Here is a 16,915-nt window from a genome sequence, read left to right as displayed (position 1 = left end):
AAGCACTGAGTGCCATGTCCAGTCTTTCCTTAAAAACTTTCAGGGATGGGGACTCCACCACCTCCCTGGGCAGCCCCTTCCAATGCCTGATCACCCTTTCCATGAAAAAATTCCTCCTGATGTCCAGCCTGGTGCAGATTGAGGCCACATCCTCCAAACCCCTCTGACCTTCCCACTTTGCTGCGGGCACTGATGAAGAGGATTAAATTCCCAGATTTAATTTCCCACGTGGATTTCCCGGCACTTGGGTAAAAAAAAAAAAAAAATCACGCAAAAAAAGGGGGGTGAAAGGCACAGCTCCCCCATTCCTGGGGGTCCCGGGTGGTGTCACTGTGCAGGGTGTGCCCGGCTCTGTCCCTGTTCCCGCTGTTCCCGCCGGGCCATGCAGGCTCCGAATGCCCGGAGCTGTGTCTGGCAGTGCCGCCAATCCCGGTGCTGTTCCATGCACTCCTGCAGCTCCCGGTGCTGCTCCAGGCAGCCCGTCCGGGCGATCCTGGCATCCAGGGGGTCCTCACCCTCCTCATCCTCCTCCTCCTTCCCCGCTGGCGCACGGCTCCAGGAGTGTCCCGGCTTGGCCATGGGAGAACTGGGAAGGAGGGAGGGGGTAGGGGGTGTTATCTGGGGGGGCATCCTGTACTCTGTGAACCCCCCAGGAGGGGCTCAGCAACCCTATGGACACCCAGGACCCCCCAAAATGGGCGCTCAGTGCTCTCCCTATCGCACCTCACCCCCACCCGTGGGTCCTCAGCATCCTCCCTGACCCCCGCCTACCCACCCATGCCTTACACCCCCAGGGGTGCCCACCCCGCCATGAGTGCCCAGCACCCCCCATACGTGTGTACCCCCACCCGTGGCTGCTCAGCACCCCCAAAATGGGTGCTCGGCACCTCCTCCACTCACCTCACCCCCACCCGCGGGTGCCCGGCACCTCCTCCGACCCCTCACTCCCCCACAGGTGCCCACCCCCCATAGGTGCGTACCCCCCAAAGGTGCCCGGCACCTCCTCCCTCGCACCGTACCCGCACCCGCGGAGCTGCCGCTCCCCCCGAGCCGCCGGTGCCGCCTCAGCCCGGCCCGCGCGGCCGGAGGCGGAAGGGGCGGTGTCCCCGCGGCGGGGAAGGTGTCCCACGGACGGGGTGCTGCCGGTGTCCCCGAGGAAGGGGAGGTGTCCCCACGGACGGGGTGCTGCCGGTGTCCCCGCGGCAGGGGAGGTGTCCCCACGGACGGGGTGCTGCCGGTGTCCCCGAGGAAGGGGAGGTGTCCCCACGGACGGGGTGCTGCCGGTGTCCCCGAGGAAGGGGAGGTGTCCCCGCGGACGGGGCGGTGTCCCCGCGGCGATGGCGGCCCTCCGGATCCAGAGCGACTGGAGCCGCGCGCTCAGGTGCCAGCGGGGCCTGGCCCTGTCCCTGGCCTTGTCCCTGCCCCGGCTCCTGTCCCTGCCTCTGTCCCACTCCCTGTTCGCGGCCCCTGGTCCCTGCCCCTGTTCCCTGTCCCGGCTCCTCTCCCTGTTCCCTGCCCTTGTCCCGGCTCCTGTCTCTGTTCCTTGCCCCTGCGCCGGTCCCTGTTCCTATTCCCTCTCCCCGTTCCCTTCCCCGATCCCTGTTCCCGTTCCCTGTCCCTGTTCCCTGCCCCAGTCCTGGTCACTGGTCCCGGCTCCTGTCCCTGGTCGCGGCCCTAGTTCCGGCCCCTGTCCTTATCCCTGGTCCCTGTTCTTGTTCCCTGGTCCCTGTCCCTGTTCCTGCCCCTCTTCCCTGTCTATCCCTGTCTGCTCACGGCCGCTCCTTCTCTCCGCAGCAGGGACGAGGGCGAGGCCTGGCTGAGCTGCCGCTGCCCCGGTGAGTGGCCGGGGGGTCCCCCGGGGGTCAGGGGGGCCCTGGGGGTGACGGGGGGATTGGGGAGCCCTGTGGTGCAGAAAGGGGTGGGGGCAGTTGGGGGGGTCGCTGTGGTTTTAAGAGGGGGTGAAGATTATTGGGATCCCTGGGAGTTAGGAGGGGCTGGGGGAATTTTGGGTCCCTGTGGGTTGGGGGAGGTGGGAGCACTTGGGGACCCTCCGGGTGAGGAGTGGATGCAGGTGGTTGAGGGGGTCTCTGTGGTTTAAGAGGAGGTGGGGTCCTGTCATTAATGGGGTCGTTTTGGGGTCCCTGTGGGTTAGGAGGGGAAGGGGACTATGGGGGGATCCCTCTGAATTAGGAAGGTTTGGTGGTGTTTAGGGTCTGTGTGGGGTAGGAGAGATTGGAGTTGTTTGGGGTCCCTGTGGCTTAGGAACGGTTGGGGGTGTTTGGGGTCCCTGTGGGTCAGGGAGGGTGGGCTGAGGGTCTCTGTGCCTTGGGGGGTCTCTGTGCTGTGGGGTCTCAGGGCTGCCCCTTTTCCCCCAGGGAAGCCCACCCTGTACGGCAGCGTCACCCGCCGCGGGCTCAGTTCCGAGGGCATCCCAGACATCGCGGCCTCCGAGGGATTCCTGGTTCAGGAAGTCACCAAGGTGCCAGGGCTGCGTGTGGGGGGGTGACACGAAGAGGGGACACACTGACAGCCCAAAGCTGCCACCCTGCAGGGTCCTGTCCAGCCATCCTAACCTCCCTCTGGGCACAGCCCTGGGGCTGCTCCAGGACATCCCACAGGGATGGGGCTCTGTGTCCCTTCCCACCTGCATCCTTGGGAGACCAGCCCAGCACTGACCTTTCCATGGGTTTCCAGGCTCTGGGATCCCCCATCTGGCTCCAGGTCACAGCTCTTCCTCAGCAGGATCAACAGCACCTCTAATTCCTTTTTTTCCCCCTCTCTTCCCTTCCTTAGAAAAGCATCCTCATTTCTTGTCCTCATGAAAATGTGTCCACAAAGTTCCTGGCCCCGTACACAACTTTTTCTAGGATTCATCAGAAAAGTGTGAGTATCCTGTGAGGTGGGAGGGGAATCCCTGGGGGTGACTGGGAACTCTTCACAACACATCCCTGACCATGGTGTCCTTGTGCTGGGGGGGGACTGGAGCATGGATTGGTGTGTGTGGGGTTGGAATGGACATGGAACTGTGATCTTGTTGTGGTTTAGGAAGGGTATTCCCCAATGTAGTGTTCCCAATGGATGGAGAGGGGAATTGGAGGCACAAAAGATCAGGGATTTAGATAAGAACGATGAACAATTTACTGGGAACAGCAGTGGAATAAGGAAACAAACAGAAACAAAAATACCAATTAACAGTGTACAGGCCAGGGAACAATCCACATGGGAACGCTCACAGTGTGCCACCTGAATATCCCTGGGATCCCTGTAAAATTGAACCCTGTCCTAGGCAAAACCAGGACATTCCCACCCCTTATTGTAACCCATCTGCATCGTGCCCAGATCCTACCCCTCCCAGCTACATCTACAAACAAACATGGGTCTCATTCCCATTTTTTTCACTGGATTGCTGAGCCTTACGAAACCAAACCAGTCCATTCTTTGAGACCTCGCTCTCTTCCAACGCTTTTCTTCGGGAGCTCTTCTAAAGCTCTCCTGTAATGAAAAATCCGACTTTGAATTTGCTGGAGCTGTTCCATCCAGGAAGCTCAGGGATGTCTTCAGCAAGGATAGCAGGGCTGCGGCAGATGGGGCAGATGCCGCAATGCTGCGAGACCGCCATTCTGATGCATTCCCTGTGGAATTCATGCCCACATTCCAGTTCACACCTGTCTTTGCCTAGCATCTCATAGCATACTCTGCAGGGATAATAATCACGGTCCTTGAACCAAGGAGAGAACTTAACCCCTGCGAGGCGAGAGAGCTCTTCATCGTACTGGCAGAGACGGGCGGCCAGTCTGTTCACCGTGAGCCGCGCGCTCCATCCGATGGTTGGGAATGCCTTGGAGTAAGGCCATGAAGCGCTTTCTCGGAGCCTGTGCCACGTGTAGAACGTACAGAAGGCTCTCCCCGGATCCAGGGGGAACTCCTCCCTCACAGTCCCCTCGTAGAGCACCTGCAGCACAGCCAATTCCCTCAGGTACTGGACACCTTCCCTCAGGTACCTCCACGTGTTCCTGGGCACAAACAGATCATTCTTGGCAGGACACCATTCCTTCACACTGGACAGGAGCCTCTTCCAGAGGCTGAGGGGTTCTGCCGTCTTCCCGATCCCCTTGTCAATGTGCACTTTCCAGGCCAGGCATCCCAGCTGCCTGGCTTCTCTGCCATCCAGTATTATATCCTGTGCCCCGAAGGCCCAGCACCGCGCCAGCCAGGCCAGCACCGACTCGTTCAGCTGGCGCCAGAAATACTTCCGGATATGGCGCAGCCTATCCAGGCATGGGCATTGCAGGCTCAGCGCTGCCCCTGCCTCCTCTTCTTCTGAGGACCCCGTTTCCTCTTCATCCCTCACTGGGGGAACTGATTTGCTCTTGGATTTCTTCAGGGCAGGGGCAACTGCTTCTGGCAGGGGTTCAGCTGCAGTTTGAGTGGCCACTGATTTGCTCTTGGATTTCTTCCGCAGAGCTGGAGTTTGAGTGGCCACACTGAGAGTTGTTCTCTCTTGCCCCCAGGGGAGCTGCCTGGCATCCAGCAGTGCCCGGTAAGCACTGGCCATGGCCCAGCACAGGACAATAAGTCGCTCCTCTCTGCAATTGTCACGGCATTTTTCTTTCAAGTATTCTGCCATTTTATCAGGGTCCTGTAGTTCTTCAGGGGTGAACCTCCAAAGCATCGAAGGAAAATAGTCCTCCAAAAGCTGGCCGATTTTCTCCCACCTTCCCTGCCACTCCTGATTACACACCGTGGGGACAAGTGCCGGGAAGGCCCTGCTAAAAAATCCTCTTATCTCTCTAAACACGGTGCGGACCAAGCCTCTGAGCATGTAGTAGACCGTGCCGAGGAAACTCGGCAGACACAGCAAAACGAGGATGCTTTGCATAACACTGAAAGGCAATTCAAAAGCTCTTGTGTACGTCCTGAAGGAGTAATAGCGGTGGAAAAACTGGGGAAAATAGCCCTTCCCTGTTCTCCCCGCGGACTGGGCAGGTTTATTAATGGACTGGTGGACGCAGAGCGTCACGTCACAAATTACTATCGCAACGAACAGCACCAAAACAGCCATGAGAACTTTCTTTGCCCTGGGATAGTACTTCAGGATGGGCTCGAGCGGGTGTTTATAATAAGGGCTAAAGAGCATAACGCACAGGTACAGGTGCAGCCACCCTGTATCCATTGCCAGTTCCTAATACGGCCAATGCTGGGATCCGAATCGTCCCCGACCCGCTGCGGGCAGATCTGTTCTATCCCAACCCTTCCTGCCCCCGAATTAGGCTGGGGTGGTTTAAGAATGGAATTCCCGAATCCCAGCCGGTGGCTGGAGAGGGGAATTGGAGGCCCAAAAGGCAAAGGACGGGGGTTGAGATAAGAACAACTCACTGGGAACAGCAATGGATGGAACAAGGAGCGAACACGCGGGATGCGGCCGGGAAGGAGGAAACGCGTTTTCCCGCGTTTCCTGTTTGTCCCGCCCGCGCATGGAGGGGCGGGATCGCATTCCATCCTTGCCTTGCCCCTCCTACCGCCGGAAAAGTTAACCCTGTCACGACTGGAACCTTCCCTTCCAATGGTCATCCGCATTTCTTGTTCCTGCCTGGGATTTCACCGCTGCAGCGTTTTCTCCCAATGCACGGACTGCGAACACAATTAAAAAACTGCAGTACAAATGCAATTACCGGAATCACAGAATCCTTAAGACTGGAAAAGACTTCCGAGATCATCGAGTCCACCCTGTGCTGGATGCTCACCTTGTCCCCCAGCCCAGAGCACTGAGTGCCACGTCCAGTCCTTCCTTGGACACCTCCAGGGATGGGGACTCCAAACCTCCCTGGGCAGCCCCTGCCAAGGCCTGACCACCCTTTCCAGCAAGAAATTCCTCCTGATGTCCAACCTGACCCCTGGCACAGCTGGAGGCTGTTCCCTCTCCTCCTGTCCCTTGTTCCCTGGGAGCAGCGCTCGACCCCCCCCCTCCCGCTCCCCCCTTCTGTCAGGGAGTTGCAGAGCCAGAAGGTCCCCTCGAGCCTCCTTTTCTCCAGGCTGAGCCCCCCCAGCTCCCTCAGCTGCTCCTGGTGCTCCAGCCCCTTCCCAGCTCCATTCCCTTCCCTGGACACACTCCAGCCCCTCAGTGTCCAAGCCTATGAGGTCCTTGTTTCAATATTCAGGTGTTATCACCTAGAACTGTACAGTAATGTACTTAGCACGTCTCCCCCAGTACAGAATTAGTCTCCTGAGCAGAAATAGCTCTATAAAGCTAATTTTTGGTGCTTTTCCCCTCCTGCAGATCACCTGTCTTGACATTTCCAGTGGTGGAGGACTTGGTGTATCCACCAGCACAGATGGGACCATGAAAATCTGGCAGGCTGCCAACGGAGAAATAAGAGTAAGAGCATCTGAATTTGATGTTTCGTGTTGGGTGGGACATTGCTGAGGTCCTTTGGCCCTGACTTTGGTCAGGCTGTTCACACCCTGGGAAAAATCTGGCTTTTGAATGAAAAGCTGATTGAGATTTCCCATCTTGGAGGCTTTAAGTCAAATCTGTTGGGAAGGGTGTCTTCTCCCAAGGGGAAATGTTGCTCAGCAATGCAGAGTCCCAGGGCGAAAATGGAATGGCTTAGGAATAACAGGGAGGGTGCAGCAGCTGTGGTACAAGCACTGAATTTGTTCTGCAGTAGAGAAGATTATTAAAAAAGAAATTATTAAAGAAGATTATAGATTATTAAAGAAATTGTAAAAGAAGACATTAAAAAAGAATTTTTTTAAAAAATGTTTCTGTGCTGGATTAACCACATCCTGTCTTATCAGTCTGCTCAGTGAAGGTGCTTCTTGTGGAGCTTGACCTTCAGCTCCTTGTTTGGCAGAGGATAAAGACATTTAACCTGTAATTAGAAGCAAGTTTAGTGTCCTTTGCTACATAATTAGCTGCTCAAGTGGTAGAGGGAAGCCCAAAGTGTCACCTCTTCACCTCAAATTCAGACAAGCCCATTCCAGCAACACAAACCCCAAGGATTTGAGCTTAATCCTCTTGCCCATGTGGGAATTCCAAGTTTTCCAGTGTCACAGCTCCAAGATTGCTTGGCATGAAGGTGATGACAATGGAACTAGCACACAGTTCTTTGTTTTTCCAGAGACTATTGGAAGGCCATGTGTATGATGTGAATTGTTGCAGGTTTTTCCCATCTGGCCTCGTGGTGCTGAGTGGGGGAATGGATGCCCAGCTAAAGATCTGGTCAGCAGAGGATGCCAGCTGTGTAGTGACATTTAAAGGTCACAAAGGAGGTACAGAGCCTTTAAAATGCTTCATCTCCCGAGTGTGAACTTGCCTTGCACCCCAGGGCTGATGTTCAGTCACCAGTACCTTTTTTAATCTCCCAGAACTTGAATAAAAAGGTTGGGAGTTCTTTGTAGTAGAAGAAACTTGTTTCTCTCTCCAACCTGTTTTTTCTTAATTCATTTAAAAAGAAGGAGAGTGCAATACAGCAGACTGTTACTCCAGAGGTGGAGGCACAGGGATTCTGCTCCTCCAGGGTAGTCTCAGCTCTCCAGAGCTCCATCCTGCTTCCAGGAGCTTTGCTGCCTGCTCTGGAAATGCCTTCTGCTTGCTCTCAGGTTATCCTGCTCACCTTCAGTAGCGCCAGGGCCTCTTCCTTTTGTTTTTTGTTTGGTTTTTTCCTTGCCCAGAAACCCATACAGCAGTTTATTATTATGGACTTGCAGCTCCCTGTGCTGGTTAAAGGGAGTAAAGCAGGACAAGAGCAGCTGGGAGGATAGTCAAGTAATCTCTGGAAAGAAGATTTGGTTTCCAGGATCCTCCACTGGGAGGGTTTAGGCCCAGTGCTTAGGCAGGCACCTGTTCTGCTCCTGTTTACACCTGGCCCAGAGCACAGTGGCCACGGTCTGCTTGTGGCAGGTGGTTCCTTCCCAAGGGATGGCAACTGGAGCACTTGGGTTATCCTGAGCAAGTCCAAGTGAGGTGTGGATGTGGCATCAGATGCCCAAAACACTGCCCAAAATTATCTGTTCCCTGAGCAACCAACTGCTCTGGGCAGGCTCTGGTTTTCTGTCTCACAAGGTGCCGGGCTTGACTGAGAGATTAATAAACCCCTAAACTTGATTAACTCAAAAACCCATCTTACACTGAACCTGGCATCGTCCTAATGCAATTTGGTGATTGGAACTACAATGTTTTTGAGGTCCCTTCCAATTCCATAATCTCTTTGTGTGGATTCAAAAGGCTTTGGCACAGGTGTCCTGTACCCAAACCGTGGCAGTGTTGGGACAGTGCCTTGGTCGTGGCTCTCAGGGTGACTTTATTCCCTGCCTATACCTCCAGCCCAAGCTGCTGCAGTCACTCTGCTTGGCTTATCCTTGTCAAGTTTAATGACTCTTTCTGTAAGGAAAGTGTCAAATTAAATCTCCTGACCATCTGACTGTTCCCTACTAAAAAACCACTGTGTCATTTTTCACATCCAGATTTGACAGCCCACAGTAAAATAAAGTAGTTAGGGGATCTTAGCACCTGCACAAGCTGCTCTTTGGGTGTTGCTGTAGCTGGATAACAGGGATGCTGCTTTGGGGATTATCCAGGGATGAACTTGGGAACATTTAAGAGTGCCAGGCCAGGCTGTTTTCTGCCCAAATTAATTTTGTGCAGTGTCAGCTCAGTCTGAAGTGACGTGTTGCTGATCATTTGATGGATAATGTCTTCCCTTTGTGCCAAGTGGTGGCTCCCACGCTGTAAGGTTTTCTGGGAGCTGCTTCCTTCCACAGGCACCTTTTCCTAGAGGCACAACTTGCCTGTGTGTGACTGGTGTCACTGGGAACAGTGGCTTGGGGCGTTGGGTTCGGCTTGGGAAACGAGGTGCTTTTTGTGTGTGTCTGAACACGGCCTTTGCTTCCATGCAGGGATTTTGGACACTGCCATTGTGGATCGAGGCAGGAATGTCCTGTCCTGCTCCAGGGATGGCACTGCCCGGCTCTGGGACTGCGGGAAATCCGCCTGTCTGGGTGTCATTGCCGACTGTGGCTCCCCCGTGAACGGCATCGCCGTAGGCACTGCTGACGACTCCCTGAATCTGGGCGCACCCGAAAATCCTCCCAGTAAGGCTCTTCCTCTGAAAATTCCCCTTCACTTCCCTGTCCCAAACTGCTGAGGTTTGTCACCAGGAATCCCTTGGGAAGGGAGCAGAGCACTCCAGTCCTGGGCAGCAATTGAGCCTTATCGAGTAGTTAGGAGGATTAAACTGAGCTCTGCTCAATTACCGGCCTTCCTGGTGTCTTGGGATCTGGGGGAATGTTGCCCCAAGTTCAGTGGCAGTGATCCAAACTCTCAGGATTTGATCCCATCAGGATCTGTTGCTGGAATGACCTGTTGTCCTTTTGCCAGGTGAGCGTGAGATTGGGACAGAAGGGAAAATCCTGCTGCTGGCCCGGGAGGACAAGAAGCTTCAGGGAGTGGGACTGCAGAGCAGGCAGCCGGTAAGGATCTGGGATTGCCAGAGCATTGGGATGAGGAATTGAGCCTGGATAAACCTAGACAGGTAAAATGGTCAGTGTTATCCCAGCTCCATTTTCCACTGAGGTTCACACTCGGTTCGTTCCTGAATTTCCAGGTGTTCCTCTTTGTGGGATCTGACGCCTTCAACTGCTGCACGTTCCTCTCGAGCACCTATATCCTGGCAGGGACTCAGGATGGGAACATCTACCAGCTGGATGTGAGGAACACAAAGTGAGTGAGTGCCTGGGGCTGCAAGGCTTTAAACAACCAGGGTTTGGTGGGAAAAGAGCTGGATGGAGGGGGCTGGCAGGCAGTGCCACTTCCAAGGGGTGCGTCCCGTGGCACCAGAAGCTCCAGAGCCTCTGGCAGCCAGTTCTTTCTCTTGGGAAGCACTGGAGAGGTTCCTGCTGCTCAGGTGGGTGATCCAATGGGATGTTCTCTGGAAGGTGCCTCCTAAAAGACTACAGGTTCCAGGCAGATTCCTTAGTTTCCAAAAAGCTTTTCCATCTTGAGCCGTGACAAAGGGTCCTCTTGGCATAGCCTTACTTTGCAGATTATTGCTTTTTTAATATCTGTGTGATTATTCATTAAAATAATATAATTATATATAACATATTAATAATATAACTATATTATAAATAATTATAGTGATATAATATATATTGTGTATATTATATACATAATAGATAGTATATACATAATATTAATTTATATTCTATATATATTCTATATTTTCTTTATATAGAATAATTCTGTATACTATATAATAATTATAATTATTTTTTATTACTTTTATTGTTAATTCTATATTATTGTTTATTATTTATAATCAATATTATAGTTATATAATTATTAGTTATGTTAATATACTGTGCATATTATGTTATATAAACATCTGTATTATTTTATATATCTATACATATATATATAATCCAAGTACACAATAAATGTAGATAAGTTGAGCAGAAAACTTCTTAACATCAATATCACCCCCGCCAGAAAAAAAAGCACAGCCCCTTCCTTTCCTTCACCTGAGAGTCTTTGTAGGATCCTGATCCTCATTCCAGTGTAGGACTGGAACTGAGCTGTGGAGTTTTATTGGTGTTCCCTGAAAAGAATCATGGAATGGTTTGGGTTGGAAGGGACCTTAATGCTCATCCCATTCCACCCCCCTGCCATGGGCAGGGACACTTCTCACTATCCCAGGTTGCTCCAAGCCCCGTCCCACCTGGCCTTGGACACCTCTCGGCGACAGCTTCTCTGGGAAATCCTCATCCCTTGTTTCTGCTCTTTTTTCCAGCGCTCCAATCCAGGTCATCCACAGGTCGGGAGCGCCAGTGCTTTCTCTGCTCCCATACCAAGATGGATTCATTGCCAGCCAAGGTAATTCCAGTGCTGTTTTGGGAGAAATCCTGTAGTGGAATCAAGGAACTCTGTGCTCTTTGGGAATTGTCCTCTTGCCCCTTTGCCTTGTGTCCCTCCAAAACGGGGACTCCAAGGTGCATCTCACCCATCGGAGCCTTTTCCCGCTGGAGTTTCTGTCTGTAATTAACTGCTCATCTCCCTAATTGGCTGATGTCCCTCCCTTCCAGGGGATGGCACCTGCTTCATCCTCCAGCAAGACCTGGATTATGTCCTGGATCTCACTGAGGCCGACTGCGACCCCGTGTACAAGGTAAGGAGTATGAAGTATCCCTGAGGAGAACCTGGAAGAGGGAAAGCTGCCTTTTCCCTCAGCAAGTTCCTTCACACAGTTGACTTTTTGAGCTTATCTTTAGATTTTCCTCCTGAATATTCCCAATGTTTTGCATAAACAAATCCTCTGCGGTATTCCCTGGCTTCGTCTCCGTCATGCAGGAGCAGAACTGTGGAGTTAGAGTGGCTCTGGCAGGGCTGTGTTTCTATAAAAAGTGTGGATTAAGGATTCTGGAAAGATCCTGAGGGGAAAAGTAGGATTTTATGTGGAAGTGTCACTTCCTGTGTAAAAACTGCTTTTTTTCCCCCCTCTTCCCCAGGTGGCTTCTTGGGAGAAGGAGATTTACACGTGCTGCAGAGACGGGATAGTGAGGAGATACCAACTTTCTGACCTTTAAGTGTTTGAAGGGACCAAATAGTGAGGAAATGTGTCAGGATGGCTCTTCCAAGCTGATTTTCCTGGGATGTGTATGCACAATTTGAGGCTCTTGTGGTGACAGAGTGTTTTGGTGGCTGATCATATTTCTGCCTTCGACACAACTGGGATCAAATTTTAATGTAGAGATGATGTTGTGTTGCAATGGAGTTGTTTTGTTTTTTTTTTCAGTGCTGAAAAAGTGCTGTTTGTAGGGGGGAAAATAAATAAATGGGGGGTAGGGGGGTGCTGAAAGTGACTGTGTCACAGTATGGAGTGAAATAAAGCGGCTGCTTTGATAACACCGGTGTGGGAAAGGAATTTCCCAAGGAAATTTGGGAAGTTTATAAGAAAAAAGAGAGGAGGGGAGGGATGGGGGAGCAGAGTGCGGAAGTGACGGGGAACTACAACTCCCGTGATGCCCCGCGCGGCGCGAACAGGAAGTGCCGCGTTCGCCATAGCAACGGGACGCCATGGGCGTGGACTACTACGCCGTGTTGGAGCTGGACCGCAGGGCCACCGCCGACGACATCAAGAAGGCGTGAGGGACCCCCGGGACCGGGGGAGTTCTGGGGGCCCGGGGGGGAGCGATGGGAGCGGGGGCGACCTCGTGGGTGGCTGCACTTGGCCTCCCCGTGTGCCCCACAGCGGGACTGGGGCGGGGGTGAACGGTCTGAGAGGGCTGGGAAGGGCTGGATGTGGGGATGGGGTCTCTGCTGTCCCCTACAGAGAGTCCAGAGGGCTCTGAGGGCTGGAGCCCCTCTGCTCTGGAGCCAGGCTGGGAGAGCTGGGGGGGTTCACCTGGAGAAGAGAAGGCTCCAGGGAGAGCTGAGAGCCCCTTCCAGGGCCTAAAGGGGCTCCAGGAGAGCTGGAGAGGGACTTGGGACAAGGGATGGAGGGACAGGACAAGGGGGAATGGATTCACATAGACAAAGTACAGGGTTAGATGGGATATTGGGAAGGAATTCTTGGCTGGGAGGGTGGGGAGACCCCGGCACAGGTTGCCCAGAGAAGCTGTGGCTGCCTCTGGATCCCTGGAAATGTCCAAGGCCAGATTGGAGCAACCTGGGCTAGTGGAAGGTGTCCCTGCCCACAGCAGGGGTGGGATGAGATGATCCTTAAGGTCCTTCCCGACCTAAGCCATCCCACGATCCGCAGCTATCGGAGGCTGGCCCTGCAGTACCACCCCCTAAAATGCAAGGAGTCCTGGGGGCCCTCGAGGTTCCGGCAGCTGGCAGAGGCCTACGATGTGCTCAGCGACCGTAAGTGGGGAGGGGGGTTCCCTTCCACGGATTTTAGGGGCAGGAGGGGCTGGAAGTGGGTGTGAATCCCTGGTTCCTGGCACCCCAGGGAGGTGCCACCAGCTGTGTGACCCACAGCCTAGCTGGGAGCTGGCACACGCTCCGACATCCATCCCACCCATTGCTGGGAACCCCCTTATGCCACCTCCACCCAAGCAAATCCCGGATCTCAGGCTGAGGCTCTCCCCCATTCCCAACCCCTCCTTGTTCCCTAAGCCATGAAGAAAGGCATCTACGACAAGTTTGGAGAAGAGGGGCTCAAGGGTGGCATCCCCCTGGAGCTGGCCAGTGACAACCCCTGGAGTGTGGGATACGTGTTCCACAACAACCCCGAGAGAACCTTCAGGGAGTTCTTTGGTGGGGACAACCCCTTTGCAGGTAGGATGGGGGATTCTGAGGCGGGTGGCTCAGACTCCATCCATAGTTGCTGTGATTCCGTGCTTGGAGCTTTAAGCTTTCCAGGGATGTTTCCCTGCCCAACTGCTCTGGGATCCCTCTGGTAACTGGAGTTTAGATCCTGACTTCTCCCAGCCGTGGGTGGGAGAGAGGGCTGGAGGTGCATGTTCAGGCTGTCAGCTCTCCCTAGCTGCTCCTGCGACCTTTCCTGGGAGGATTCCCACCAAAAAGAGGGATTAGGGGGACAAGGCTGCCATAAACATGAGTGAGGTGGAAACACTCCTGGAAAAAAACCACTTCAGGTGGTTCAGGGTGGGAGAAGAAGGGAGGTGAAGACCCCTGAGGCCCCCCTCGGCTCTGACCCGAGGGAGGGGCCATCCCTGTGCTCCCTCCTGCAGAATTCTTTGCCGAGGATGGCTCGGAGGTGCTCCTGCCCTTTGGAGGGCCCCGGGGCCGGGGGGCGCTCCGGCAGGACCCTCCTGTCATCCGGGACCTCTACGTGTCCCTCGAGGATCTGTTCCATGGCTGCACCAAGAAGATCAAGATCTCCCGCAGGGTAGGGCCGTGGAGCTGGATTTTGGGATGGGCTGTCCCCTCTCTCCGTGTGGGATGTTGAGGGATTTGGGACTGTGCGGCAGGGAGGGATTGGCACCAAACCCAGCAGGAGCTGAACCAGTGTCCTCCTCTCCGGGCTTGGCAAAGGGAATTCAGCATGGGGGGTGATGCAGGAGCTGGTGGGAAGCAAGGGCTGATTTTGGAGGTGGATGGAGAAGGAGGTCGGCATGTTCTGGGCTCCCACAATTCCATTTTCATGCTGTGCTGTGCCCTTTGTGCCCTTTGTCTCCTGGATCCAGCCCTGAGTTTCTCCTGCTCTAGGACAAGAGGAAACTGCCTCAGGTTGTGCCAGGGGTGGTTTAGATTGGATATCGGGGAAAATTCCTTCCCTGAAAGGGTGACATGGGAATGGGCTGTGGGCAGTGCTGGAGTCCCCATTCCCGGAGGATGTGTGGATGTGGCACTCGGGGACAGGGGTTAGTGGTGGCCTTGGCAGTGCTGGGGATGGTTGGACTCGATGGTCTCAGAGGGCTTTTCCAACCTTAGTGATCCCACAGTTCTGATTTGGACCCACCACGAAGTACAGTCCATCCTTTCCCTGTTCTCTGCTGGCTTGTGCCAGGGGATTGGAGCAGTCCTGACCCTCCCTCTTTGGTATCCTGCCCAGGTGATGAACGAGGATGGCCAAACCAGCACCATCAGGGATAAGATCCTGACCATCGACGTGCAGCCGGGATGGAAGCGCGGCACCAGGATCACCTTTGAGAAGGAAGGAGACCAGGTAATCCCAGGATCCCAGAGTTCTTAGGGCTGGAAGCAACCTCACCCTCCACGGAAAGAAGTTCTCCCGTGACATGAAGTTCTGGTTTCCCATTGTTGAGGGCCCTTGGCAGCACAACCAGTGGAGCAATTTCAGCATTCCTGTGTTCAGAAACACTCTGAGGAGCCATTCCTGCCTGGATTTTCCTCAGATAAAAAGCAATAATTGGAAGGGGTGGTTTCCTGCCTGGCACTTGGGAAGCCCAGTTTGATTTCCCTTGGCTGAGCAGGAATCTGAGAAAAGATTCCTTTTTTCCTTAAAGAAAGAAAATACCTTTCCCTTCTCCAGCTGAAAGTGGCAGCAAAAGATCAGGAATTTGTGTCAGATTTCCCTGTGTAAAATCATTTCCAGGTTTGCAAAGCGAGGTTGGATGGGGCTTGGAGCAACCTGGTCTAGTGGAAAGTGTGGAGGGTCTGTGGAAGGCAGGTGGAATTGGATGAGCTTTATTATCCCTCCCAACCCACCCTGTGATTCCATGATTCCATGATCTCTTTATTCCCCTCAATTTTAGGGCCCCAACGTCATTCCAGCTGACATCATCTTTGTTGTCCAAGAGAAGCTTCACTCAAGGTTTAAAAGAGTTGACAACAACCTCATTTATGTTGCCTCAATCCCACTGGGAAAGGTAAAGAGCCGAGGGAAGGGACGGAGCTCCACCTCTGGCCCCTGGGGCTGCAGGAGCAGCTCCCAGTGCTGCTCCGTGCCCCATAGGCACTGACTGGATGCACCCTGGATGTGTGGACACTGGATGGGAGGCTGCTCAACATCCCCATCAACGACATTGTGGAGTAAGTGCCGTGGGGAAATGGGGCTTTTCCATGGATCCTGGTGAGCATGGAGGTGAGCGGGCGCTCCGAGGAACCTCCAAAGCCTTTCCCAGCAGTTCTGGGGCTGGAGGAGGAGGAGGATGCCCACAGGGGGTGACTCTTCTGGTCTGGGGCCGTTTTTGGGTAGATGGGAGCCAAGAGGGAGATGAGGGTGGATGGTGGAGCCCAAAAGAGGAGGAAAAGTCTCCGTTTGAACTTGACCTAAGACAGCCCTGGGGGCTCTGCAGGTGGGGCTGGGGGTCCCGGTGTTGGGGATCATCCCGGGGCTCCTCTCAGCCCCTTCCTTTGCTTGGCAGCCCCAGGTACTGCAAGGTGGTTCCCGGGGAGGGAATGCCACTGCCCCAGGACCCCCAGCAGAAGGGGGATCTCCTCATCTACTTCAACATCTGCTTCCCCAAGAGCCTCAGCCCCGAGATAAAAACGCTCCTGAAAAACGCCCTCGTGCCTGAGTAACAGTGACCTTCCCCCTCTGCTCCCTGAACTCTTCTGTGCTGCAGCTCAATAAAGTCCATTTCAGTGTTTATTTGGTTTGATTTTTATGTGTAATACAAGCACTGGTCATTAAGCTGTTCCCCTCTTTCCATGGATGCAGCGCTGGACTGGGACCAGATTCCCTCTTCTCCTGCTGCTCTGGAGAGAGGATTGTGCCAAGGCTTCTGAGCAAAGGAAAACAATTAACCAAACCAAGGGCAGTGCTCCTGCCCTAGATCCATTCAGCACCACATGTTCTCCAATGTTTTCATCAGCACTGATCCATCTAAGCAAGGAAAACAATCCCTCTTTCCCCCCTTCTCCCTCACACCTCCCCTAAGGTGATCCTTGATGTTCCAAGGCCCTGGATCTCTCCTGGCTGCTGTTCAGTGTTTGGTTTGGTAATAAAAGCAGTAAGTTAGTAGGAAAGGAGCGAGAAAAGTGGAGACACTCTTATGGCTGTGCCATGAGAGACAGGAGAAACCTCCTGACTGCAGCTTCCAGATCAGGAGCTTGGGATCTCTGTGTCCTCCACAGATGAGGAAAGAGGCTTCTTCCATGACTAAAGGTGGCCTTCTCCTTTGGAGATGTGGAAAGTGGAATGGACCTTTTGCCAGGAACCCCTGGGGTTTCAGAGTCCTGCAGTTTTTATCCACACGAGCTCTAGGAATCCACCAGCTGGAAAACTGCCTCCATCCAGGCCTCTCTCCTCTTCAGCTGACAGGGTCGAGGAAAGCTGAAAAAGAGCCTGAACTGGAGAAAATGTGCCAGAGCAGAAGGAACAGAAGGTGAAGGAGAGAAAACTGGCACATAATTCCTGACAGGAAGCACAGCACTGTGGGAGGAAGCATGAGGAGAATAGATGTGTGATTCCAAAGGGAGCGAAGCACCTGAACTGCTGTAGTTCCAGGGATCTGAACATCTGATTCCAACTGGCAGATACAG

General features: G+C 53.8%; 3 protein-coding genes across 4 annotated transcripts; 2 read left to right on the top strand and 1 right to left on the bottom strand.

Moving 5' to 3' along the window:
* Positions 1-197: 197 nt before the first annotated feature.
* LOC135408994 (cytochrome c oxidase assembly factor 4 homolog, mitochondrial) lies at positions 198-1,103 on the bottom strand. The gene is made up of 2 exons (XM_064643945.1): positions 1,020-1,103; positions 198-586 (listed from the first exon to the last, which is right to left on the bottom strand). Exon 2 carries the CDS (start codon positions 577-579, stop codon positions 328-330), a length of 252 nt encoding a protein of 83 aa, XP_064500015.1. The 5' UTR covers positions 580-586; positions 1,020-1,103; the 3' UTR covers positions 198-327.
* Positions 1,104-1,225: 122 nt separating this feature from the next.
* On the top strand, positions 1,226-11,766 carry PAAF1 (proteasomal ATPase associated factor 1). 2 transcript variants are annotated; one of them, XM_064643918.1, is made up of 12 exons: positions 1,226-1,381; positions 1,795-1,835; positions 2,376-2,479; positions 2,794-2,883; positions 6,278-6,376; positions 7,122-7,272; positions 8,899-9,093; positions 9,380-9,471; positions 9,606-9,721; positions 10,791-10,873; positions 11,083-11,165; positions 11,506-11,766. In XM_064643918.1, the coding sequence occupies exons 1-12, from the start codon at positions 1,338-1,340 to the stop codon at positions 11,581-11,583; spliced, it is 1,176 nt and encodes a 391-aa protein (XP_064499988.1). In that variant the 5' UTR covers positions 1,226-1,337; the 3' UTR covers positions 11,584-11,766. The 2 variants fall into 2 exon arrangements, with proteins under 2 accessions (XP_064499988.1, XP_064499989.1); XM_064643919.1 differs by having other exon boundaries at positions 1,232-1,381; positions 1,798-1,835.
* Positions 11,767-12,012: 246 nt separating this feature from the next.
* On the top strand, positions 12,013-16,022 carry DNAJB13 (DnaJ heat shock protein family (Hsp40) member B13). The gene is made up of 8 exons (XM_064643917.1): positions 12,013-12,141; positions 12,759-12,862; positions 13,118-13,279; positions 13,696-13,853; positions 14,520-14,633; positions 15,184-15,297; positions 15,384-15,460; positions 15,796-16,022. The coding sequence occupies exons 1-8, from the start codon at positions 12,074-12,076 to the stop codon at positions 15,950-15,952; spliced, it is 954 nt and encodes a 317-aa protein (XP_064499987.1). The 5' UTR covers positions 12,013-12,073; the 3' UTR covers positions 15,953-16,022.
* The last annotated feature ends 893 nt before the right edge of the window (positions 16,023-16,915 follow it).

The sequence above is a fragment of the Pseudopipra pipra genome, chromosome 2 (genome assembly GCF_036250125.1).
Source record: "Pseudopipra pipra isolate bDixPip1 chromosome 2, bDixPip1.hap1, whole genome shotgun sequence".
NCBI classification, from domain to species: Eukaryota; Metazoa; Chordata; class Aves; order Passeriformes; family Pipridae; genus Pseudopipra; species Pseudopipra pipra.
Note: the sequence above shows the minus strand (reverse complement) of the source record. Positions and strands in the feature narration are given on the sequence as shown.

Bases quoted from the DNA above. Each gene is read 5' to 3' on its own strand.
- LOC135408994 (XM_064643945.1), bottom strand. From the start codon at position 579: ATGGCCAAGCCGGGACACTCCTGGAGCCGTGCGCCAGCGGGGAAGGAG.
- PAAF1 (XM_064643918.1), top strand. From the start codon at position 1,338: ATGGCGGCCCTCCGGATCCAGAGCGACTGGAGCCGCGCGCTCAG. The intron at 2,884-6,277 runs GTGAGTATCCTG...CCCCTCCTGCAG, and splicing joins CTAGGATTCATCAGAAAAGT to ATCACCTGTCTTGACATTTC. The intron at 9,722-10,790 runs GTGAGTGAGTGC...TCTTTTTTCCAG, and splicing joins CTGGATGTGAGGAACACAAA to CGCTCCAATCCAGGTCATCC.
- DNAJB13 (XM_064643917.1), top strand. From the start codon at position 12,074: ATGGGCGTGGACTACTACGCCGTGTTGGAGCTGGACCGCAGGGCCACC. The intron at 12,863-13,117 runs GTAAGTGGGGAG...TTGTTCCCTAAG, and splicing joins CTACGATGTGCTCAGCGACC to CCATGAAGAAAGGCATCTAC. The intron at 15,298-15,383 runs GTAAAGAGCCGA...CGTGCCCCATAG, and splicing joins CCTCAATCCCACTGGGAAAG to GCACTGACTGGATGCACCCT.